The 25121-nt window shown below is 38.2% G+C and overlaps 1 protein-coding gene across 1 annotated transcript in view; it reads left to right on the forward strand.

Moving 5' to 3' along the window:
• Positions 1 to 590: 590 nt before the first annotated feature.
• Positions 591 to 25121, forward strand: part of AK5 (adenylate kinase 5) — a 137519-nt gene continuing 112988 nt past the window's right edge. Inside the window, exons 1-5 of the mRNA XM_072419503.1 lie at positions 591 to 985; positions 14397 to 14583; positions 15031 to 15198; positions 20508 to 20677; positions 20769 to 20882. Coding sequence (XP_072275604.1) covers positions 926 to 985; positions 14397 to 14583; positions 15031 to 15198; positions 20508 to 20677; positions 20769 to 20882 — 699 coding nt within the window. The 5' untranslated portion in view covers positions 591 to 925. The remainder of the gene's footprint in view (positions 986 to 14396; positions 14584 to 15030; positions 15199 to 20507; positions 20678 to 20768; positions 20883 to 25121) is intronic.

Consider the following 25121-nt stretch of genomic DNA (forward strand, 5'->3'; position numbering starts at 1 on the left):
AGGAGGAGAGGACCCTGACCTGAAGAGCTTACAATCTAAGAATGGGGTTGTGCAAGCAGTGTGACGACTCCTATATAAATCTATCCATTCTGTTGTCTTTTACAGCAAACATTGCAGTTCAAAATAGCGCTGAGAATAGGGATATCTTATAGTTTTGAAGAAGTGAGGAGTACTGATGACTTCACTCATTTCAAAATGTTATGTTTATTAGCTACCATTGATATTTTTTTTAATATATTCATTTGTTTATGATACATAATGCTTTTCAAACAAAAAATGAATTGTCCTTACATTTATTACATATATTTCTTTAATATTTATTATTCTTTATTGCACAATATATCTATTATTATATAATATGTACCTTTATTATATATCCAGAACACTTTTTGATAAAAAGAAGTCTGGTTAATCCTCTAAATTGACCTAGGACACTGGTGGAATCAGATCATCCTCCTAACCTGTCCCTGAGGTATGTCGGTAGTTAAAGGGATGAGTTAGAAATCCTTGCTGCTTATTAAGCGTCTTCAGCAGCATCAGCAGCCAGACTGTGCCTAGTTGTGATCAGCTTTGCATCTCCTAGCGTTCAGCCAGCTCCATGCAATAGTCTGATAATGGTGATGGTGTGGATGTAGCCGGTGTGTGTAGTTATTTAGCTTAAGAGGGGGTGACACAAGGAGGACTGTGTATGAGTCAGGGGAGGGTTGTGTCTCTGGGACAGGAGGAGGACTTGCTGCGAAGGCTGCTGGCTGTGACAACCAACGTGAATCGTGCCATTGATGTGTGGACACCGGTGTGCCTGGACATCGATGTGAGCGTGAAAAAATAGTGGCTCAGGGCTGAAGATTTGCAAGCTAAACCCAAGTAGGAGCCTACAGCTCCCTTCCAATCCTCACCCACCAGATAAACTGTCTACAGCCTCATCATGAACAGCAATGACCCCAAGGAGTACCTGACCAGGAGGGAGATACCCCAGCTTTTCGAGGTAAGGACACCTACAGCACCCATATGATAATGTACTGCCTTTACCGTCACATCAGGGTTAACCTAAATGCCCAGGTTTAATCCAGGATCATGGTGCGAAGGGTAAGAAACCATAGAAGCCAATAAAGAAGATAGCTTAAACTAGTCACTATGGGTTACCGCATATTCTTTATCATATAAATGTCACATCACGTTAAGTGACTTTAGTGGGTGTAATGTGTTTCCAACCGTTAGTAATATATATATTTGTGGCAGTTCTCGTGGTGTTAGTTTATTGATATCCCAACTGATCTATTATTATTATCCAGTATATATATAGCACCGATCTATTATGCAGTCATTGTCCATTGTCATATCACTAACTGTCCCTCAAAGGATCTATCTCTATATCATCGAATCCTTCTTGAGATCTCTTTTTCAAGATTTACAATAATGCATGCATAGTGTACTGTGGAGAATGTAGAGACCCCCAGAAACACGCCATCCTTTTCATTCATTAGTAAAAGCTGGGTTGGTGATGCTATAAGCAGTGGCACACCTTTGCTCTTTACACTTGCTATGAACTTTGCTGCACATTGGTTGTGGGTGATTGCAAATCTAGACAATGCTTGCATAGCATAGTCCATGGACCAGTTCTAGGCTTGTGGTCAAATATTCAGGCGTATATAATTGCACTCAAACTATTATACCACTAAGAGCCCTATTTATAAGGCTGTGAATCTGACATTCACCAAATATTGTCTGGTGGAGAATCAATCAGTCCCATTGAAACACATGGACTTGGAAGTTTCTCACCAAGACAATGTTTAGTGATTGTCAGATTCACTGCTTTAAAAATAGACTTCTAAGACACCCACTACCAAACAATTCACATGTCAACAAAATACCGGCGGTTGTTAAATCGATGCTTCCGGGAGCATGTCTATTGTGTGCAATTGTATATTTGTATAACAAAATTGAATGGCAAAACATGTCCAAAAATTAAAAGCTCCCCCCAGTGATTTATTTAACTATGTCGTTTGCTGTAAAGATAATTAATTACTAAAAATGTTTAGAATTCACATAATAGTCTAAAAGCTACATTTTTAAGACACCTCTTGTGTATTTGGGATAACCTTGCCGTATGTTTTTCAGAACATAGCAATATAAACACAACATTATATAAATAAATATATATATATATATATATATATATATATATATATTCTTTATAATTTGCACCAACCTTACACAGCAATTACAGTAATGGCATTTTGCAATGGCCCATAGCAACAAGTGGATTAAATTTCAACATGAACAAGGATGGAATCAGCATTGCTGGTTGTTATGAATGTGTTAGGTGTGCAGCATCTTGTCTTGGCTTTGATTAGTAGATCATTTTTCCAAATATTACACCTTACAAGGTAGCAATTTTTTATTTTGTCAGTTTATTTCACAGTGTGCCAACTGTATATCAGAATCAATGCATTTATATATAAAAATAAAGAGCAATAAAGAAATATCCTTTAGTAACACACGGCAATGGCATTTCATGGTTCTGAGAAAATAGATACTCTGTAGCTAAAATGTGGTTGCTCATGTAGAAAAAAAAAAATAGATATTATACCCCTTAAAAGTGCATTTATATGAGAGCTCATACGTGTACTAACAAACCTTGCTATCTATTGACCCACCTTTGTCATGTCATTTATGATTGCATAAGAGACATTTTGTAGTAGAATAATTTATCACATACAGCTTAAATTATTTCACACAATTTGTAGTTCTGTATGACTATATATATTAGTAGAATGAAACATGTGATGCCAAATTTGCAGGGTATTTGGCATCATGTACCTCAATTTGTGGCCTGGATAAGTGGAGGACTGCCTAGCCGACCCATTCCTTCCAGGACACTACAGGGCCTGGATCCCAAATAAAAAGCTGAGACACAATTACTTGTGGCCCTATCCAGGCCCTTTATGTCCTGGAAGGAAAGGGTCAACTAGGCACTCCTACGCTCTTCCAGGCCACAATTTGAGGTACATGATGCCAGATACCTTCCAAATTTGTCATGATATATTTAATTCTATTACAATATATTTAAATTAAAAATTAACTCGCTGCAAAATCCATCTTGCCCTTGGCAATGCAATGCATAGAAACTCCTATTCGCTGGCTTTTTTTCACCTACTTCCTATGATCCCAGGCTGTCATCAGGGGCCCGCAAACGGCAGGAACCCTGGTATTTGCTGTGGTATCGGGCATTCTAATGTGGTGTCCCAAATCCTGATGCTGCAGTTACCTTTGTTTCTAAATAGGCACCCATGCTGATCCACATTGCTCCGGGATGGTCAAACAATTGGTTGTCAGCCTTGCTATGCAAAGAAGGATAAAAAGATTGTGAAAATAGTAACCTGAGCACTGAGGTTTCTTTATTTGTATAAGAAAAATATAGAAAAAGCCAATTGTTTATGATACATTGGGAGCATTGGGACACAAGTATATTTTCTTCAGTCTTGGGAAGCTTTAATAAATCAGACTCGTAGTGTCATAGCAAACTCAGTTCTGCCCAGGTTCTGCTGTTACAGATCTGATTCCTCCAAAGAATTCAATTAGAGTGCACAACAAATGCATATCAAACAAGTGGCATATAAATCTGCTACATGTATTGACTTACAATCAGTTTAATGTATTTACCGCTAACATTAATTGTTAATCTTTGTCATTTATACTCATTAAATAGTTCAATTGATTGCTTATTAAGATTCAGTGCCCCTGTCTCTAAGCTGTGTGACAATTAGGTCTTTATGTGTGTGAATGAGACTTGAAGTTTTATCATGACATTTGAATTCTGCTCACATCCAACTTTGTACTTGTAGAATGAACGTATTTAAGTTGGAGGACATTTGTAAAAGAATCATAAACGTAATTGAAACTAGAAGGAGAATAGGACATATATAGACTCCACTTGTGTCTTCTAGTAATAAAGGATTTGGTGCATGATAGACGTGTAGGACCTAATGCTAAACCTGTACCATGAATACACTATGCAGGACAGGATCAGCCTTTATTCAGCACCTTCTAATGTTTAAAATGTTCCATTAAATTCCATTACTACTCTACATTCAAGGCAAAGCAACAAGTTTTCAAAGAAACCCTCTCTCCAGACCATTTCTTACAAGAATATTCATCACATAAGATTATCTGTGTATGTAATGTACTTTTGGCACGTTTTTTACATGTGAAAAACCTGCCATGTGTAAACATCCAAATGGCCTGAAATAACTGCCTGATGGCACCATCTTTAAAGTTTAATGTTAGCAACCCCAGCAGACTTGAAATTATAACACCCCATAGCAGCTTTTCTCAACCTTTTTACCACAAGGAAACCCTTGAATTAACATTTAGGTTTTAGGAGAACTCCTGCCAGTCTTTAAGATGTGCCCAATTCATGGTATATTACCTTGGTAGTCAATAGGATGAATGCAATCCATACAGATACCCAGATAGATCATTGGTGTCAGTGGTAACTGACCTGAAAGGAACAAATTGCTAATTGCTCCCTAGCTATCATTGCAGTATCCCTGGTTCAGAAACACTGCTCCATAATATCCTTCTTCACTTTTACCCCAGCTGTACGTTTGGTGTACACAGAGTAGATCTATTTGCTTTGGATCTATATAAAAATTAAGATTTTTGTGTCCACACTACAGTTAATACCAAGTTTTCCACTAAAAAATAAAGGTACAAATTAGCAAGCAATCTTTGTTCATCAATAAATTATATGCCGATTCCACAATTGTGGGCAGGCATGATTTTTTGTGCAAAACTTACTTATCTGAATATTCACAATCAGTACACGGATTACAATCAGAACACTGTTTACAAATACACAGATCTGCATGTCCAGCTCAGTGTATGATTCTGGCTATAAACTGAATGAATTCCCACATGTTTGATTGGGAGTTATGTCTTGCTAGTCAGGGTGGCCGAAGGTCCTGCACAATCGAGAGAAGGACCGCAAAAGGATGGCAGTGTCTGCGACACAGCATGGACAGGTAAATGTCATTTGAAAATTACAATTAGTTGGCTAAGTTTATTGTTTTGAAGAAAGGACATCAACTGTCTATTGCCTTCTGCAATAAATGGCCTGCCTGGTCAGAACTTTTTATTTGTGACCGTTTACTGTATTTCCCTTTAAATGCAAGCAGTGTACCCAAGTTGTTCTGGTATTAGCTTGTTGCAATCCCATACAGCAGACCTTGATTGAGGGACAGAAGTGGGAGCCCATTAAGAGTGCATACAGTTGTCTTGACTTTGAAACATACTGATAGAAGGAGAGAACAGAATAGATAAATGAGCCTCGTATGTCCCTGGACAAAAAGTCTAAATACAGCCATACCTAGGAGCTGGTAAGCTGCAAAAGTGCCATTGCAGGCATTTTATAAATCTAAAATTATATTAAAAAAAATGGATTTTTATGTTGGGGTTTAGACCCACTGAAATATCAGTGTACCTTAATATAGAAGAGATTCTTATACTGTTCCAGTATTATTAGCTGATTATGAACTAATAGGAATTTCAGCAATGGCTTTAACCCTTTCTGTGGCCTTCTAATCCCATTTATGCTAATTTAATTACAGTTATAACAGTTATATTCATTATAAACGTATTAAATTTTAATCATGCAAAACTTTAAAGACTTTAACTAAGTAACTGATTATCTGCTTGTGAACTTTATTCAGTGTCCTTTAGGCTGTGTTCCACATTTTTGGAAAAAAACAATTCTATGCCCCTGTGTACAACATACTGTATATCTTAAATGTAGCTATTTAGCCAAAAAAGCATAGTACAAACATTTATATTATAGGTTAGAACATAGTGGATAACAGATAATAATATTATTTTTATTAATTATTATTAATAATAATAATAATATTATTAATAATAATAAATAGGATTTATATAGCCCCAACATATTACGCAGCACTGTACATTAAAAAGGGGTTGGAAATGGTAGACTGATTCAGATTGTGACACAGGAGGAGAGGACCCTGCCCAGAAGAACTTACAATCTAGGAGGAAAGAGTTGGAAAGTTTACAACAAGTTATAATATTTTGCTCACTAATGTCAATGCCATCTGGGATAATTTTGCTATTTCTTTTGCTAGAGACAGAATGCGAAGTAATGAAATCTCTTTGGGGAATTTTGTATTGGTTTCCTTCTCTGTTGAAGAAGTTGCCGCGATTGTCTAATGGAGACACAGACAGCAATGAAAATCTCAACAGGAGTTTCTTATTCTTTTCTGCCTTATTAAAAACCTTAAGAGGAGTTTTGCTTTTACCCAGTACATCACAAACACATTAAAGCGGAGCTAAAGTTCCACTTTTTAAGAACTATCAGGAAGGTCATTATAGCAGAAAGGGACAAGTGCCTTTCCTGCATTAATCCCTTCTGCAAAAATCCCTCCTACCTTCCTGATTGTTCCTAGAAAAACAAAAAGCAGCTTTGGTTTTCCAGGATACCCGGCAATTCTGGTTTCCCCTGTGCGTGCTGGTAATAAATGCTCCTGTGCAGGACTTAACCCATCCTGGCCAATCAAGTTGGCCAAAAATTCTAATCAGGAAGAAAAAAAGACAAATATGGCGGAGCCCTGCAACGGAACAGGCACAGGTTTATGTTGCAGGTTTAGTTCCTTTAGTGCCTCAATATGCACCTCAATATGCATTTAACTGCTCTTCACATCATATGTGATGTTCCCAAAATGCGTCGCCCTGTATTGCGTTTTGTCAACACAATGCAGCATGCAATGAATTTCTGTTCATTTTTGTGGAATACCCCATTCAGTGTAATATTGGGCATTGCAGTAGACAGACCACATGCAAGTGGTTGTGTATTGCAGTATAACACAGAAGCAAACTTTCCTATTTCTTTCTTATAGTGAGAACAAAGTTGAAAAGGTCCAGTGCTCATGAGCAAATCTGCCGCCAGATGAAGTCCAAAAAACTTTGAACACACGTGCTATATTCTGCCTGTTTTAAATTGGAGATAAAGAATCAGAATCACTTTGTGTTGATATTTACCAATATAAATGTCTAAACAATCCACATCTGATTTGAAACCCCAAAATGTGGTGACTTATGATTAGTTGGTTACTTATTTCCTTTCATTCATTCTGGTTGTATAATTGGATTAGAAATGGGTTTGTGAGAGTGATAATTGGCCTGTGTACCTGTGGCCTGTACTAGTATTCAATATTGAACTCTACTTTGAAAAAATACACCTTGCAGTAGGACCCCCTAAGTCTTCAGAACTGGCACTACCTAGGTTTAGTGATTAAATTGTAGGGGCTTGGAATATGCAGAGTACTCCTACCGATTCCTTGCTCCTTTGGCAGCCAGCTCTCCTCTTTACTCTACAATGCTCCCACAATGTGGGCTTACCCTTAACATTCTAAAATTCAATGCAAGAATGCTGCTCCTGCATTGTACGTGATGATACCAGAATGTCTACAACAGGTCAAGCAGCTTTGTGGAAATGGTTTAATGACATAGAGCTGACATGGAGGAAGCCTGTGAGGTGCTTGATTGATTTATGTTAACTGCAGAGTTTTAATAAGTCATTATTGGAGAAAAGGTGTGTTGGAATTCTTGTGTAGTTGGTTAAATATAAGCTTGTTTTCAGTTCATAACAAAATCAATAGAAGGTTTAGGTTGCTTTGTTCTGATTGTACAATCTAATTTGTATCTACTGACAACTATCTAGCACTAAGGCCTGAATAACCATTGATGGTGACTTCAGGACCGATCACTTGTATATATTTAGAGCCAACATATTAACAAATTACGCAGGACTTTACAAAGCCCAAAGTCAGGTCACTAACTGTCCCTCAAAGGGGCTCACAATCTAATGTCCCTTCCATAGTCATTATTACAGGCTAAGGCCAATTTTTGGTAAAACTCAATTAACCAAAATACATGTTTTTGGGATGTGGGAGGAAACACATGGAGACGCATGTCCTACATGCAGATTGTGTCCTGACCAAGATTCAGACCTGTGACCCTAGTGGTGCATGGCAAAAGTGCTAGCCATTGATCCAACCATTCCACCCATTACAGCTTCAATTTACTCTTCATCATCACAGCCAAAACCAGCAAAAAAATTGAGGTACAGATTGTTTGAGAGTGAGGGGAGGCAAAAATTATTTTTTAATGAGACTGTAATTATGCTTTATTGTAAATCCATGGCCCATCAAGAAAACCACAATGGAGAATTTAATACCCCAGACAGAGGATGCAGTTACAGTTTCTGGGACACAAAAGAAGCTGGTTGGCAACTTTGTCCTCAGAATTGACCCTCCAAATCACTGTCAATATTCGGAGTCTGTGTTTTTTAATATACTTAGATCTGCAAATAACCCTGTGGTTTACACATCTTTTGTTCTTTTTACTACACATTATCAGAACAACTCAACAAGTAATCTCAGAATTTCCCTAACTGCGGCTTGTAATTTAGGAGATTATTGGATCAATCGGATCAATGCACCTTTGTACTGAGCAGTAATTACAGCTGTATTACTATATATTGTTCAAAAAGTTTGTTTTTATCAGTGTTTATCAGTGTAGGAAGTTTGAAAATAGCAGCGTATCTTTATGTGAGATCCAGAATATCTTTTCATGTATGTTTTCCAATAAACTTCTTTATTCTTTAAACTTCTCTCTTCTAGGACCCTAAAATGATCATTTACATTCAAAACCTATATTGAAAGAATATTATACAAATATGTCTTCGGACCTTCCTTGGGATCAAACGATCCTACGCAGCTTCTGGCAACCAGCACCTTGCTTGGTCACTTGCACTGTAGCACTGGGTCTTAAAAAAATAATTTTCTGCACATTCAACAGCTGGTGGCAGTCAAGACATGTAGGTCTCAGACTTGCCTTGGGATTGAATGATCCTGTGGCTTCTGGCGGCCAGCACTTAGCCAACTGCTCGGTCATTTGCACCGCAGCACTGGTTCTTAAAGAACCAATGCCTGCACATTTGACAGCCCCCATTCATTCTCTATGGGGCTGCCTCGGGGAGAAGCTACTTGTATTGTTTCCCCTGAAGCAGCAGTTCACTGGCACAAGGAAGTAATATCAGCACTGCAACTTCCTGTCTGAACAGAGCCTAAAGGATATTTACCCAGAAAACTATATAATGATATCAGTCATATCCTTCATGATGCCTATTATAAAATATGTCTTAAAATGCCATGTATAATTAATCAATAGGTGCCTAGGAAAGAACCTCATGGTTATATCAATCAAATAGGCTAAAAAAATAGTGTAAAGACTATATGCATAACTATACATAATATTCATAAATATGTGCTCATATTTTTAGATAAATAAATAAAATAAACATGATTTAGAGATACTTCTCAGTAACAATGGTCCTATTGGATTTTAGGAGCATTGATCAAGATAAAAATCCTCATAATACAATAAAAAAGGCAGTCAAAACAAGAACAATACCCAGCATACTTGACCGAGAATAATCCAGCAGAATCCTTCCTGTGTTAGTGCTACAAAGTGGTATTCTAAAGCCTGTAGCATCAATAGATATTGCAGTGTGTATACCCTGAAGAGGTCAGCCCCCGAGGTCATTTCATTCGAAAGTATTTTGGCAATATGAGTCTTCATCTTTCTTGTCTTTTATTCCAGCTTCGCTCTTAGTCCAGGTCTTTATTGCTCATAGCAACCCATTTTTTATTTCTTTTTATTTCCATGGAGATGACACAGGGGGAATATTTACACACAGTGGTCGATCTAATTCCCCAAAATAAGACTGCTATGTTTAGCCAAAAAAAGCCCAAAGAGCTTTTTCTGTTCTTTGGACTGAGGAAGAGCGGGTTATGTTACACATTGCAGATTTTCCCTCACCCCCTATTGGGTGAAACCATTTTCATCAGGATTGTACAGGTAATTTCAGACCTGAAGTTGACTTACTTTGTGCAGGTGGTTGCATTGGATTGCGGCAGCTGTTGCTGAATGCACCATGTTGCTTATGTCACCAGTTACTTGAATGTAACCACCTTCAGGCCCAGCTATTAGTGCTTGGAAAGCAGTTGAAAACAGCTGTGGTTGGTTTGTTTCATACATCAACTTCCTTAAAACATTGAACCCAGCAAACCTCAAAAACATGACACAAGCATTGAGTGTGTTAGAGGATTAACTGCATTTGGCGCAACAATTGCAAGGTTAAAACACACAGCATTGAAGAGGAGCAGCTAGGGGCGGCTAACAGTGGCAGTTTTCAACCTCAAGTCTGAAAAGGGCCCAAGTATGAGAAAACAGAACCACATATCACCAAAAAAACCCCAGGGGTCCAGAATTGTGGCTAGATATACTCCTTAAAGTAACATTTCCTAAGAGGAATATAGTGGATACCATTGTTGCCTTCTTTTTGCAAAATGGTAATTGCCAGGCCGTTATGCTTACCCACTGACCTGAAACAAGTATGCAAATTGGAGAGGTTACAGAATTTTATATGTTCAGGGTTAGCTACTCCAACATTAGAAATTACCAATGTCAGGTACCATCCTTCGGTAAAGGTCTCTTAAAATATGTCTCAGGATAGGACAAGGTCACTTTATTAAGACCCTGCCACCTAATTCAATCATGGTAATACATAGAAAATCAAGTGTTATAAAAGGCTTACTTGCAGTATTTTACTTTCCACAAACTATGTTTGAGTTGTTGAAAGGAACAATTGGGAATACTACAGAGATTGCTAACATCACATTCATGATAATGGAACCCAGCAGCAGACTTGAGGCTTTTGGATTTCTCTACCAGGGAGGCTTTTACAGCTGAACAACAAGCATAAAATAAATACATTAAAACCGCATAAGTGAATTTTTTTATCAACAATTTTCATGATTCTGATGTTTGTTTAACAAAGGGTTCTGCTTATTCACCCTGTAAATTGAGATGGCAGCTGCTTTAACTTATTTAAAAGACATTTCCTTGTGGGAATCTTCCAGGTCTATGTGTTTCAATGGCATTAATTGATTCCCACCAGGGAATGTTTGAGGGAATTGTTAATTCGTTGAAAAGGATTGTTTTCTGTTGTGCTTTTACTTTATACTGTTACGTGAATGTGATTGCAGCAAGGAACAAGGTCACAAGTAAAGAGAGCACACATTGAATATGGTATTCAGGGTTGTAGGAGGTGAATATAATGTGCAGGCACATTACAGGGTTTAACATTTATAGGGAATTACTACTGAATTAGAGTACTGCTCCACTAATCTCTGGCTACTTTTCATGTATGTTCACCCATCTAAATGTGCACAGAATGAATAAAACTCTTTCGTTATATGAATTCATTTTTGTTAAAATAATTTAAAGCAAACCCCAATGAAGGATTCTCGGGGAAATGAAGGTCCTGATGATAGGGTCTCTTTAAGAGAAAAGCTGTTATCTGTCATGAAGGTTGGTCAACAAGCCAAGTTTGTACCAAATACTTTTATAACAACATATATGGCAATATTGGAAATTCATATGAGGAAAGAATAAGCAACTGACAGCAATAATTTGTCATGTCTGGGAACAAAATGGAATCCTGTGGTGGAACAAAAATTAAATTTATAAAGCCATGCGTGGGAGCGTAGCTAGCCGACAAGAATGATCGGCACACCAATTCAAGTGACAAAGAACAAACCAATATAATTTTTCACATACACGGAAAAAAACAAATACAGGTAATGTCTAAAGTTCTGCTGTGCATATGTTGCATAGGTTTCTTTTACTGTCATTAAAATTCTGCTAAGTGTAATTTGTATCTGAAACAACATGACAACCCTAATGAAAATCAATACCTGGAAGCCTTTTAGGACTTATGTAGATTGGCATACCTGTCAAATGCAGCCTGTTCCATCGGAATGTAACTTTGCAAATGCAAGTGAACAATAGACCTCAGTAGGGCTTTTCTATTGAAGTAATTGGGGATCTGCTGACTAAATTTGAACATTGGGCATACACCTATTGACTGATGGTACAACCGCCTAAAAAGTTATGGTTATATTGACGTTTTATATTCACCCGGTGCACCCATGTGTAAAATGACCACACTCTCCCTACTATTAAAGGTTTTTAGTCCCACTGCTAGAGATTATATTAGGAAACAATATCACATTAAAGGTCAGATCAACTTTAAATATGCAATTCTCAGTACGTTGGCCATCTTTAATCTAAGTTAAGTTGTTTTAGCATTTGTTCATTACATAAAGATAATTATGAATGAATGTGGATTAATTATGGTTTCATGTATTTAGGGCCTCCCGATCAAGTGGGTACTATGGTTCGTGAAACGCCTTGAAGTTTTTATAGAGACTGTTTTCTGTTCAAAACCCATGCAATTCCAAAATTGCAATGTTCATTATTTTTAACAAAATGTATTTAAAAAATGTTTAAAATAAAGTTTGCATTTTATTTAAAAAAAATTAGGATGCCTAAAAATTGGTTTGTTTCCTGTTTGTGATTTGCTCATCTTTAATATATAAATTGCAAACATTTAAATCTGAATCTGCATCCATCACCACTGGTCTCCTTTGGGCAGAATAATAGTAATGCCATTTTACAGAGCCACAAAATTGATATCCTATGAAGGAGCCACATTCATAAAGGCCTTCAATCCTTCATAAGATATCAATTTTGTGGGTTTATGTGGAATGCCAATAATATACCTGCAGTTATGGTGCTTGGTAATGTAATGATGAGTATGGGATGGAGGTCCTGTTTGTGACAATTTATTAAAGATTCCCATTGTCAGTCCAGATTAGGATCCACTGGACTGCCGCTTATTGTTGGGTTCCTATGCCAATGTTTTGAGGGGACTGAAAATGTAGGGACTTGAATATATGACAGTTATCTCAATCAATTCCTGAAAAAGTGGGCTTGTTCCACGAAACGCCTCGAAATAAGAAATATTGTAATAAATGTTTTTTGGCTATATGATTGTCACACTTACCTCTTCTCCTCTAAAGCACATACGCCTCTCTCCTGCGCATGCGGGCAGTTCTGGCACTGGGCGTGCCTCTGTTTCCAAACTTTATTATTTCTGTTCAATCCGCTGGCCAATCATAAAAGAGCCTCTAGACCAGCCCTGGCTATTTAGCTAGCTCACACACTGGCATCAGTTTTCGTGCATCATGTCTCAATTGTGCTGAGCCCCTAGTTCTGTGAGCTAGTTCCTGTTCACCTGGTGCTTAATTCAGTGTTTCCTCTGTCCAGCTACTGCGCTAACCCTCGTTGTCCAGTCTGTTGGTTCCCAGCCAACTTCCCTGTGCTGTACCATTGTTCCTCTCAGTCTGTGGATATTCCTGTGTCACCTGTGCCTCCTGTTGCTTCCAGTGTCTCCTGTGTTCCCTGTGCCCACAGTGGCCCCTGTGTCACTGGTGTCTGTCTCCTGGATCCCTGGCAATTGACCCCTGGCGTGTGACCTGACTTCGCTTGCTTGCTGCCCGCCTCGTCCCTAGCTTTCCTCGACTATTTTCCTGCTTTGCGATTTGGTACCGTGTTTGGCCACCATTGTGTGCCCAGGGACCGCAGCCTAGCAGTAACCAGCGGCGCCATATCCTCACTATCAGAGACTCTGGAGAAAACCTGGTTACTGTTTAGACTGTGCCTTGGCCCTTCTCAGGGCTCACACCACCTCCGTACAAGCCATAGCACCCCTTAGTGGTCCTGTCTCTCCGTGTGTGACAATGAATATATGTTAATTATTAATAAAAAATGCTTGTACGCTTTTTCTAAAACAAAACTGTGTTGAAATATTTGCCTTAAATGTCCTGGGTTGTTTGATGGAATCATTTTTCATGCAGTCTGGACTGAGTGGAAATACTCTTAATAAAGCAAACAAATATTGTTTTTGAGTAACTCAAATTTTAAAGTCTCCTACAAAATTTTGCAGAAATAAATTCCAATCATCTCTAACTATAAATGAATGTAGCTAGTAGAACTTCAGCTACCTCAGTAAGCTGCAAAAAAACATGGCCAACCAATTATATTTTATCTGCAAATTTATTTCTACATATTGCTACTTATTTTATTATTTTTCTGATTGTTCATACTAGCACATTGATCCCTATTCTTTCAGCACACAACAAGAATTAGCATTTTTTTCAAATTCCTTGTGGTCTGCCAACACATTATTGAATGAACGCTTTTGCACAAATTCTTTTCGCACAAAGTGAAACAGAAATAATCTCCATGTTCATTTTCACCTTGTATATTTGTCATTTCAGAACAACAGCAGATTAGTTCTCAGTTGTAAACTCATTATCTGATTCCTCGTGTTCATTGCAATATAGTGACGCAGACTGAAAAAGATCAATATAAAATAAATTGCGTTCATTCTAAATATTCTCTCAACCTTCCAGGGCCTTCTGAATGGATTAATGTACTACAGACCGGATGATCCTGTGGATTATTTAGAAAACTGCCTACAAAAAGTGAAAGAGCTGGGAGGGTCAGAGAAGGTGAAGTGGGATACATTTGTGGGTCCGGATAAAAGAAACTTACCTCCTCTCAATGGTGGACAGGGCCGAAGGGCATTCTTCAGAAATGGTATGTTGTGAAGCTTTTCCTTTTTTAATACTCCAAGGCAGCCTACAAATACATATATAGAGTTGTTTGAACTACTTTTTCACTCCATCTAGCCCTGGAACTTACAAATAATACTGACAGGATGGCAGAGAAAGAGGCCAGAATTTGCTCTTCTGCAGTTTCACTTCAATTTATAGATCCCCTCTCCACCCTCACTGCAGCAGACAGATGCGTTTTTCTACAATTAAAGTTGGACACAATGCAAATTTGTAGGATTTTAAATGAAATGATTATCTTTTTAGTGAACAGATATTGGGATCATTCTATTGTTCTCTTAACAGTGGAGACCTATCAGTATGTAGCAGGACTACTCGTTAGCCGAGGTATCACTGTATTTCTTTCATGACAGGTTTCTTCATTTATAATATTCTTTCTAAACATTTTTATACTCTAATATTTTTGTTTCAGTATTGCCAGAAAGTTGCAACTTTCCCTATCGGAGATATGACCGACTGCCCCCTATCCACCAGTTCTCCATAGAAAGTGATACAGACCTTTCAGAAACTGCAGAGCTGATAGAAGAGTATGAAGTGTTCGATCCATCCAGACCACACCCCAAAATTATACTGGTAATTGGTATGTATATCAAACTGTAATGATTTATCCTTTTGTTGCTATTTCTATAAAATCTTTGATTTACAACTCATAATTTTATACAAGGTTCATGCTTGACAAAGGATCCACTATAAGCACTGTGTACTCATATAATGCAGATCAGACCTTCATATAAAGAAAGGGGAGGTGCTTGTCCCAAAACTTTCATTTGTTGGACTTTGGTTCTATTATTCATGAAGACTCAAAATCAAAGAAGCGCATTACCTAGGTCAGTCTGCATGAAAATACAGTCAGCCTAAGGCTTTGTACGCACGGCCAATGATTCTTGCCTTATACGAATGGTCGGGCTCGTCTTAGAATCTGACATGCACAAAGGTAGAACAACATCGTTTATGGTATGTATTGAAAATTGGGGATGAAAGTTTTTAAAACTCAATCTCGCGGCAAATTCGGCCGTTCTCGCTTACTGAAATTGTGAGAATGGCCTCTAGTGGCCGCATTCAATGAGAACAGTGTGTGGTCCCCGGCACTGGAGGTAAACTAATCTCTAGTGCCAGGGATCATCTCAATAAATTCGGTCGTGACTGCATTCATTGAGAACAGTGTGCGATCCGCGGCACCAGAGGTTAATTAGCCCCGGGGATCTCAAGCAGGAGGATTCCCAGGGAATCCTCTGAATCACCTGTGAATCCTCCTGTTATAATTTCCTTGATTTTCCGATAGTTTCGTGAAATCGGTTTTCGGAAATTTCTCGGAACCATCGGAAGTTTGAAGAAATTTTCGCGAAAATGCCAGACCCTAATGAAAATGTATTACTTTTATTCCAAAATATCAGTAATATGTTGATGGAGGGGATGTGGGGAAAATAGGCAAGCTAGAATATTAAAATGCATCAAATATTATTATCATCTTGTTTTGTATATAATACTGCTCTCTCTTGGTTTGCTTCCTATCTTTCTGACCGCTCCTTTCAAGTTTCTTTCAATGGTAATTCCTCCTCTCCCACTCTCCTCCCTGTTGGTGTTCCCCAAGGGTCAGTTCTCTTCTCTGTTCACCTCCTCTCTCGGTAGTCACATATCCTCCTTTGGCTTACAGTACCATCTGTATGCTGATGACACTCAAATCTATCTGTCCACCCCTGACCTGTCCCCCTCAGTCCTGGATAAGGTCTCATGCTGCCTGTCAGCCATCTCATCATGAATGTCTGAGATATTTCTGAAACTCAACCTGGATAAAACAGAACTCATCATCATCCCCCCCTCAAATTCCAAATCTGCCCCTGACATATTCTTAACTGTTAACAACACTGTTATTCGTCCCTTCCCTCAGGCACGTTTTCTTGGCGTCACCTTTGATTCTGCCCTCTCATTTATCCCCCATATTCAGAACATTTCCAGGTCCTGTCACTTTCACCTGCGCTACATCCAAAAATCCACCCCTACCTGTCCCCTGAGACCACCAAACTCCTTGTACATGCTCTTATCATCTCTTGTCTGGACTACTGTGTCCTCCTCCTCTCTGGTATTCCACTAACCTGACTCTCTCCTCTACAATCTATTATGAATGCTGCAGCTAGACTCATCCATCCTTCCCACCGCTCCTTTTCTGCTGCCTCTCTTTGTAGTTCTCTTCACTGGCTTCCATTTCACCTTAGAATCAGTTTCAAGCTCCTGTGGTTTGCCTTCAAATCCCTCCACAGTTCTTGTCCCACTTACCTTTCTGACCTGGTAAAAAAATACTCCTCTCCGCTCCTCCGATGATCTACAACTGACTTCCTCACTCATATTCTCATCACACGCACGGCTCCAAGACTTTTCTAGAGCTGCCCGAACTCTCTGGAATGGTCTTCCTCATCCTTTTCTCTTGCTCCTACTTTCTACTCATTTAAAAGAGCACTCAAAACCCATTTTTTAAAACTTGCCTACCCGTTTTCTTCTGTCTATTGAAACCATCACTACTTCCCACCACTACATATCTCCCATCCTATTGTGTGTTAATTCCCCCACCTACTAGATTGTAAGCTCTTCAAGGCAGGGTCCTCTCTTCCTGTGTCACTGTCTGTATTAGTCTGTCATTTGCAACCCCTATTTAGTGTACAGCGCTGCGTAATATGTTAGCACTATATAAATCCCATTTATTATTATGAATAATAATAATAATATAGTAGGTAATTTGTATTGTATATAGATGATAATATCAACGGCGGTGACATATTACACAGCGCTTTACAAAGTCGATATATATAGCCTCAGGGGGTTCACAAGTCCCCACCATAGTCATATGTCATTAACACAGTCTAAGGTCAATTTGTTTGGAGGAAGTCAATTAAACTAACTGCATTGTTTTGGAATGTGGGAGAAAACTGGTAGAATATGGGTAGCACCAACATCCACACCAACACAGGTAAAGCAAACTCCATGCAAGTAGTGTCCTGGTTGATATTTGAACCTGAGACCTAGCATTACATTACTGCTGCATGATTTGTGTTCACAGAAACACAGGTGAACACAAGTGTTCATAAAAAAGTCACAAAGTCATGTGGGGGATATCATGACGTTAGGAAAGGTTGAGTAATAGGGTGAACCAACTTGTGCTAAATCGTGCAGGTTGGCCAAACGCAAATAGTCACAATGTATATGATTACGTGTGGTCAAAAGAATTTAGTTCTTTTCTAAGTAATTACTACAAATACATTTATTTTTCTTTTGAACAATGCAGTATAAATTCAAAAATGAACAACCTTGACACAAAAAAATGATACTATTATACCCTAATATTACTATCAATAATGTTTGAAATCACACTGGCATGAATTATTTAATACAAACATAAAAGGTGAACTTGACACCTAAAGGACTCACGTGTCAGAAAGTACACCCTACATATATAAGTCTGTGTGAAGTGAACTTCAAACAGAATCGACATCTCTGTGCCATACTTTAGTTCCTGGTTATCTTTGCCAGGTTCCCCTGCAGTGATCTTAATGCCATTCCATCTGCCCTGTGTTTGCTCACTTTTTCCTATAAGCTATCAGGTCTTCTCATGTCATCAGCTCCCATCACAGTAGCTGCTGATTTTCTGTGGGGCTTGGATATAAAACTTACATATCCTGGTGCCCATAGCAATCATATTACCTTCCAATTAGCATTCCAGCAAAGCAAATTTGGATGTGGAAACAAATTATTTTAATTGATTCCTATGGGCAACAAGAAATGCTCTTATTAGAGCACTTTTCATAAATAACCCCTAAAAGCCAACTTAGACTTTGGCAACCTGGTACTTGTGATGCAGTAATAACACGTTTTCTTTTAACACGTTGATAAGTGGTGTGTTAAGGCAGCCCATTCAAATTAATGAGCTGACAACACACCTAAATGTCCAAAAATCTGACAAGCACCATTTTAGCAGTGATTAATGTAAGTTCATTAAAACTGTTTTTTTCTTTAGAGTAGTGTTTCTTCTCAACCAGGGTTCAGTGGTACCCTAGGGTTCATCCAGAGGTTCCTAGGGGTTCTTTGAGCAATCAGCAATCTGTGCATCTCAGGTCAGTTACCACTGACACCAATATTTTTGGCAATCTGTAAAAGTGACATTCTTTCCACTGGCCAGCAATGTAAGAGGCAATTTTCCCAATGATTACCAATCAAATGTACTGTGAGCTGTGGATATGGTACATATAGAAGGGGTTCCCCAAGACCTGAAATTATTTTTATAGTTCCCCCATATTAAAAGGTTCAAGAAACACTGCCTTAGCATGTTAGTGTGTCAATGAATATAAATAACACCACAATGTACCACATGTGTTAATGTACTTTGTGATAACCTCTATGTTGACACAACATCAAAAAAGATAGAAGTTAGGCTTTTAGGCCTTGATCCCCACAGGTTTTAACCTTTATGGGATCCTTGTGTATGGTATAGCATCTAACAGAGCTGTTCCAAGATGTTGTTTATTGTGATCAGGTTTTATTTTCATTGAGATTTATAAAGGTTCTCTCTAACACACACAGATCAGATAATATTTGTACGGGTACATATTGTAGCAGATTTCAATGGTTTTTTGTCATCATCTACCTCACTTTTGCCTGGAAATATAATAAAGGGCCAGGATAGGGCCATGAGTAATTGTGTTGCTGCAGATATGCGGCTCTTTATTTGGAATCCAGGCCCGGAGTGTCCTGGAAGGAATAAGTGGGACAGGCACTCTGTCCCACTTCCAGGCCACAAACTGAGGATAGCTAGGAAGCACCTGGCAGATTATTAAATAGAGCAGGTGTTTGAAACTGGAGGAGTTGCAGACTGAGGCCAGGTGGCTCAGGTAGACAGGTTGTGTGTATACTGTATGCTGCGAGAGCCTAAGAGAATTCCCAAAGTTTAGGTCTGCAGGGTCAACAGCTCTGAAGTGTGTCAGAGAGAGAGAGGCAAAAGGTTAAATTCTGTGATGACTTTGATTCCCTGTGAAAGAAAAACCAAAGAAATTGCTTTGTGTTGATGGTTTTGGTGAATAAAGGTGGGCAGAATGCCTGTAATACCTAAAGCCGTAAATACCTCTATGCCGTGAGTGCGTTTGAAGCAAATCAATATATATCTACAAAAAATAGGACTATGAATAAGAAGATAAACAAAATTGATGTCAAATATATCATATCATACATATAGATATATATAATATATCATATATACATATATGTGAATTTGTTTTCATAGTCTACAAATGTTTTTTTAATTGTATATATTTAATAGGAGACAAAAATATGTAGCAAATTACCTTTCTCTTGGGATTGCAGGCAAACAGCTAAATGTACAAATGAAATATTGCATACCTGCAAAGGATTTGTATTTCTGTTCATCTAGTACTAAGTTTTACGCACCAAGTACAGTTAAGAAATATAACAGTGTCTTCTTTCCACCCCGAGTCTGCTGACTGGGCATTGAAGAGCAGCAACAGATAGATGAGTTTATCATATTGCACACTTTTCTCTCTCTTTTTATGCCTCTTTGCATGAAGCACAGCTGATCGATCGGTTCCCATTCCTGCAGCCCCTCCATTTCCCAATGGTGCGCTATAGGGTGGCTGATGCCAACTTAAATATATAGGCATATAAAAGGACAATAAAGTATTTATCAGTGCATACCTAGCTGTATTCATGTGTGTCTTCTATATCTGCTTGGAGTTCAGCAACAAGTTTTGCTTGCAGTAAACCATGATTATTAGTCAGTTTTCCCTTAAACTATTTTTGCAGCAGATGCTGTTTTCCTAGTTAATTGTCTCCCATTTGTGTGTCTAATTAGTCTCCATGTTTTTTATTGTAATTTTTCTTTCCCCATAGGTGGGCCCGGCAGTGGGAAAGGGACTCAGAGCTTGAAAATAGCAGAACGTTACGGCTTTGAATATATATCGGTGGGCGAGCTGTTGAGGAAAAAGATCCACAACACAAGCAGCAACAGAAAATGGAGCTTAATCGCCAAGATAATAACCACAGGGGAATTAGCGCCACAGGTAGTGCAACTTCACCTCTGCGATTCACTTAACCTTAACTGATTAGCAACACCAGCAATTAGTGTACCTTCTCCCCCCTTTTCTCCTCCAGGAAACAACAATTACCGAAATAAAGCAGAAATTAATGCAAATTCCTGACTCAGAGGGGATTGTTATAGACGGCTTTCCTCGCGACGTGGCTCAAGCGTTGTCCTTTGAGGATCAAGTAAGCACCATTCTAATGCTCTCATTGTCTTTCGGCTTTGCCTGTGCCTGGAGTCTCTCCATGGGAAGCAATTTGCAGCATCTTCAGTTCAGCTCTGGTAACTGCTGTACCAACAGGGAAATGTAAGATTAATCTTCCTCTAATGATAGGCTTCTGCTGGTTTGTGCCGGCGTCTTGTCCTGCATTATTTAGTAACAGGTTATAAGCTTTGTGGATGTGAGTCACTAAAGCACTGGACTGGTACCCCACACATACTCGAATCATAAAGATTTTTGTTTATTGGCTTGATCTCATTTTTTAAAGGGTCTAAAACAAGGCTTTCATGGATAGTGGCAGTTCTTTTTCTGTACTAAAAGACAAAAATGAAAGAAGAACAAAGTTTGTCGATTGTAGAAGAAAATTAATCTCTTTTTCACATTTCAAAAGTTTAAAATACATGTGTTCTATATTAGAAAAAATTTACCTTCTTGTCCAGTAAGCACAAAAGTGCAAGAAAATCTCGGTAGAAATGCCCTTTAGAAGCTCATTTAAAAACATTGGCATGGCTGCACTGCTTAAACCCCCCCCCCCCAAAAAAAAAAACGCATGAAACACATCAATGTCACCTATTGCAAAACAGTCTTTTCTCCTAAAATAAAGGAGGTTCCTCTGCAACTTTAAGCAAAGAAACGATTGTAAATGAAGTAGAAATGGCCACATGACCTGTTTTTCGACAAAGCTATTTGCTCTATTAAGCATAGAGAGCTTCAGGGGGCTTCACTGACTAAACACCCACATTTTTATTAGTTAGATGAGCTGTTATGTATATTATAGGGCAGTGTAATGGGGAGCAGATACAGATACCCATTAATAAAATGCCTGTTTGACATTTAAAGGTTTCTTGGTCATTTTATATTCTGGTGACAACTCAAAAGTTTGTTTTCCTTGATTTTTAGTCCTTACTTTCCTATTGTGTCCCCAGTACAAAAAGTAAATGCAAACCCCCAATAGAACACAGAAAGTAATAGAAGAAAAAAAACTTGAATTGAAATAAATTTTTTGAAATTCTTAACAAGCAAGAATACTTTAAATCAAGCAATCGTTGACCTCTCTAGCTGCGCCTAATTTTCATACTCAAAAACTCAAAAGGGGTGAAGTGGAATGGTGCATTACACCTTAAAGCCCTTACACATGCCTGTGCAATAAAGAGAAAGAAATGGGAAACGTGAGAAATCCCAACTTTTTTTTGTACCTTGGAGGCAGGTCACATGACCATTACCAAATTATTATTTATATGGTCACTGGTAAAATCTAAATTTCTGGTACAGTACCTAACCTAGATATTGACTTTTTATTAACAGAGACCACATAGGAAATGATAGATCATATGCCTGTAAGCCACCACCAAAGCTTTTTATAGCATTAACATTCATTTTCTATGACCTTTCGTAATAAAGAATGATAATGATGGTTATAATTTAGCAGACACCAGATGCCCTTGATTTGCAGACTTGTATAAAGATCACAGAATACTAATATATTTTAGAATTTTCCACAGGGGAGGCATTATTCCATACAAACAAGTTTCCTTTAGCATTATGAAAACAAAAAAGCCATCCGTAAAATCGATTTTTTATGTGCTTATATTTCAAAGCAGCCCAGCAAAAACATCTGTTTGGTAGTAGTGAACAAACAATGACTTGTTATAAAGCGACATGTGAGGAAATAGGCTTAAAAGTTAATTGTTTTATTATGAAGGGTAATTTAATGCAGAACACAAATCCTGACCCTGGGCAGACGCAAGAACATGTAGTTGGTAGCAAATGACAGGGAAGTACCAGCGGCACTGCTTGCACTGTGCCAACTCATAATCGTCATTGCGGCACAGCACAAGGGGTGCTGTCTGCATTTAGCATGCCGAGCTCACTTTTCTGCCAATAACAGGCTCTACAGAATCTCATTCCAGCCAGCCAGTGCCAAGCAAAGCGTCTTTTTTTTCCCCTTACATTCTGGGGATGTGCATAGAATCTTAAGGATCATTGAAGTCATTTTCAATCTGTGCTGTGAAGGATCAACAAGGGCATTCTGGGGAATTAGAATTATAATATTTCAGCGTCTTCCTGTCCCTCAAAGGGGCTGAAATTATCACGGGAGGTCACTAAATATTTGCAGCTGTTCCTTTCTTTGCATACTGAAATTTGAATCATTCAGGGAATCTCATATGTCAGATCCTTTACTGCCAGTATATATAGTGAATGATAAAGTGATAAATATATTTTTTTTGTCATAAAATATGTATAATTTTTTGAAGTTAAAGTTATAGAATTCTAATATTAAAAATTGCTGCTGAGATTACATTCTCTCTGGTTGAAAGAGAAGGTATGGCATTGTCATCCATCCTCCTTCACATTTCCGCGTATACTTAAAGTGGAATAAATAAAAATTTGTTCCCTACCTCCTTATTGTTGATATAGTTATCAGACATGCTTTAACCCCAAAGTAATATATTTTGTTGAAACTCCCCCCCCCCCCCATTCTCCATTTTACAGTACAGTTAGTATAGTAGCAGCCAAGGTGCATAGTTCTTATCCTTTTTGGAAGCGGCTGCACAAACAAAGATAATACAAAGTTGCATAATCCTTTATTTGATTTGTAATTAAAAACTCAGCTTTTGCTCTCTTACTTCAAAGAAAATTCTCAGGGTAGTGCAGCACACTTATATCAGTGCAAGTCTTCAGGGCACAGTGAAAGCAATGATTTTAACCATTTCAGATCTTAGATACTATATTGATTAAAATGTTTTAAACCAAAGTGGAAATTTTACAGTAATCCCATATTAACAAGCAATTGCAAATCTTTCAAATCAAACTCTCACTGACCTCTGTGGTTCCAAGCACTGTGGAGTTACTTACTCAAAGTTTACAGCAAAAAATGCTCACTTTGATTTTCTTCCACTAGATGCTTTTTATTTCCTTTCCAGTAATGACTTTGCCTTCCAGCCTTCTAATCAAGAAATGTATAAGTTGGTGAGAGCAAAGCACTGATACCTGACTTACGTGACTTTAATGTTTCACCTTTGAGCATGAATTGTTCCATTGTTTCTGCAGCTACAGAGGTTAATGAGAGGTTGGTTTTAAAATCTTTTTTTTTTGTTTGAATATTTTTATTGAATTTTCAAGAATATACAAAAAAAAACACAAAAATGACATAAACTATAACACCAAAAAGAAAACAGAAAAAACATAAGAACTGAAAACACAACCTAACAAATCAACTAAATAATGTTGGACCCATTTGATTTTCTTCCCAATACAGTCGGATCACACCTGGGATTGGAAGTTGAGTGATTGATCCGTAGGATACGCTACTTTTTTAGATAGAAGCCCGAAGCCGCGCGGAGCCGAACTAGATCACGTCCATCCGTCAGGCCACGCGCATGCGCCCTCGTTTTAAAATCTTTTCTGCAGATCTGCTGCTGCAGTTAAAAAATCTAGCTGTTTTCATCTCCAAGGGACAAGCATACACTCACCAGGACATCTCTGGTGCATTCTATTGCTGTTTCAGTACAGACCTATTTGATACCACAACTTTTCCCGTTCATTTGTGTAATGTGGTATAAATATTGTAAATTTGGATTTCCACTGCTGATTAGTGATACCTTCAGCATGTTCTTATTAGAGGGTGTAAAAAGAATCTAATACAGAATACTCCCAGTGCTGGACTCCCTTATATATAAGAAGCTAGTAGTGGATTCAGCTTACCAAACCTAATATATGGAGGTTGCTAGGATAAGATTTAAAATGTGCATGCATGCAAAGTATTGTGAAAGCATAACATTTACATTTACACTGTGGAATTGTCTTTGTTTTTGTATTATCCAGGGTCACCATCTTCCTAATGGTCTAAGACCCTGGCTTTGCATGTGTTGCATTATACAGATCAGCCACTTGCCTGTTGCCTCCCACCCTTCTACTACTACATGCTCACAGTCAGGGCAAAAAGAGGGAGACTCTGAGCAAAGTCTAACTTCTGCATGGAACAGACCGTAAACAAAATCCTCCTGCAATATATCTCTTAGTCGAAGTGCAGCTGCTTGTCTGTAGCTCAAGAACAGCTTGTTAAAGTGACTCAAATCAATCTTAAAAATAAAGTATTTCCTGAATTCTCCTGGTTTACCACAGTGCTGTGGTTGCTACTGCTAGCTTCTAAATCACTAAAGCATACAGTAATGACAAAGGGCCTGGCAGATCTAAGAACTGA

Source organism: Pyxicephalus adspersus, chromosome 8 (assembly GCF_032062135.1).
Source record: "Pyxicephalus adspersus chromosome 8, UCB_Pads_2.0, whole genome shotgun sequence".
Classification (NCBI taxonomy): Eukaryota; Metazoa; Chordata; class Amphibia; order Anura; family Pyxicephalidae; genus Pyxicephalus; species Pyxicephalus adspersus.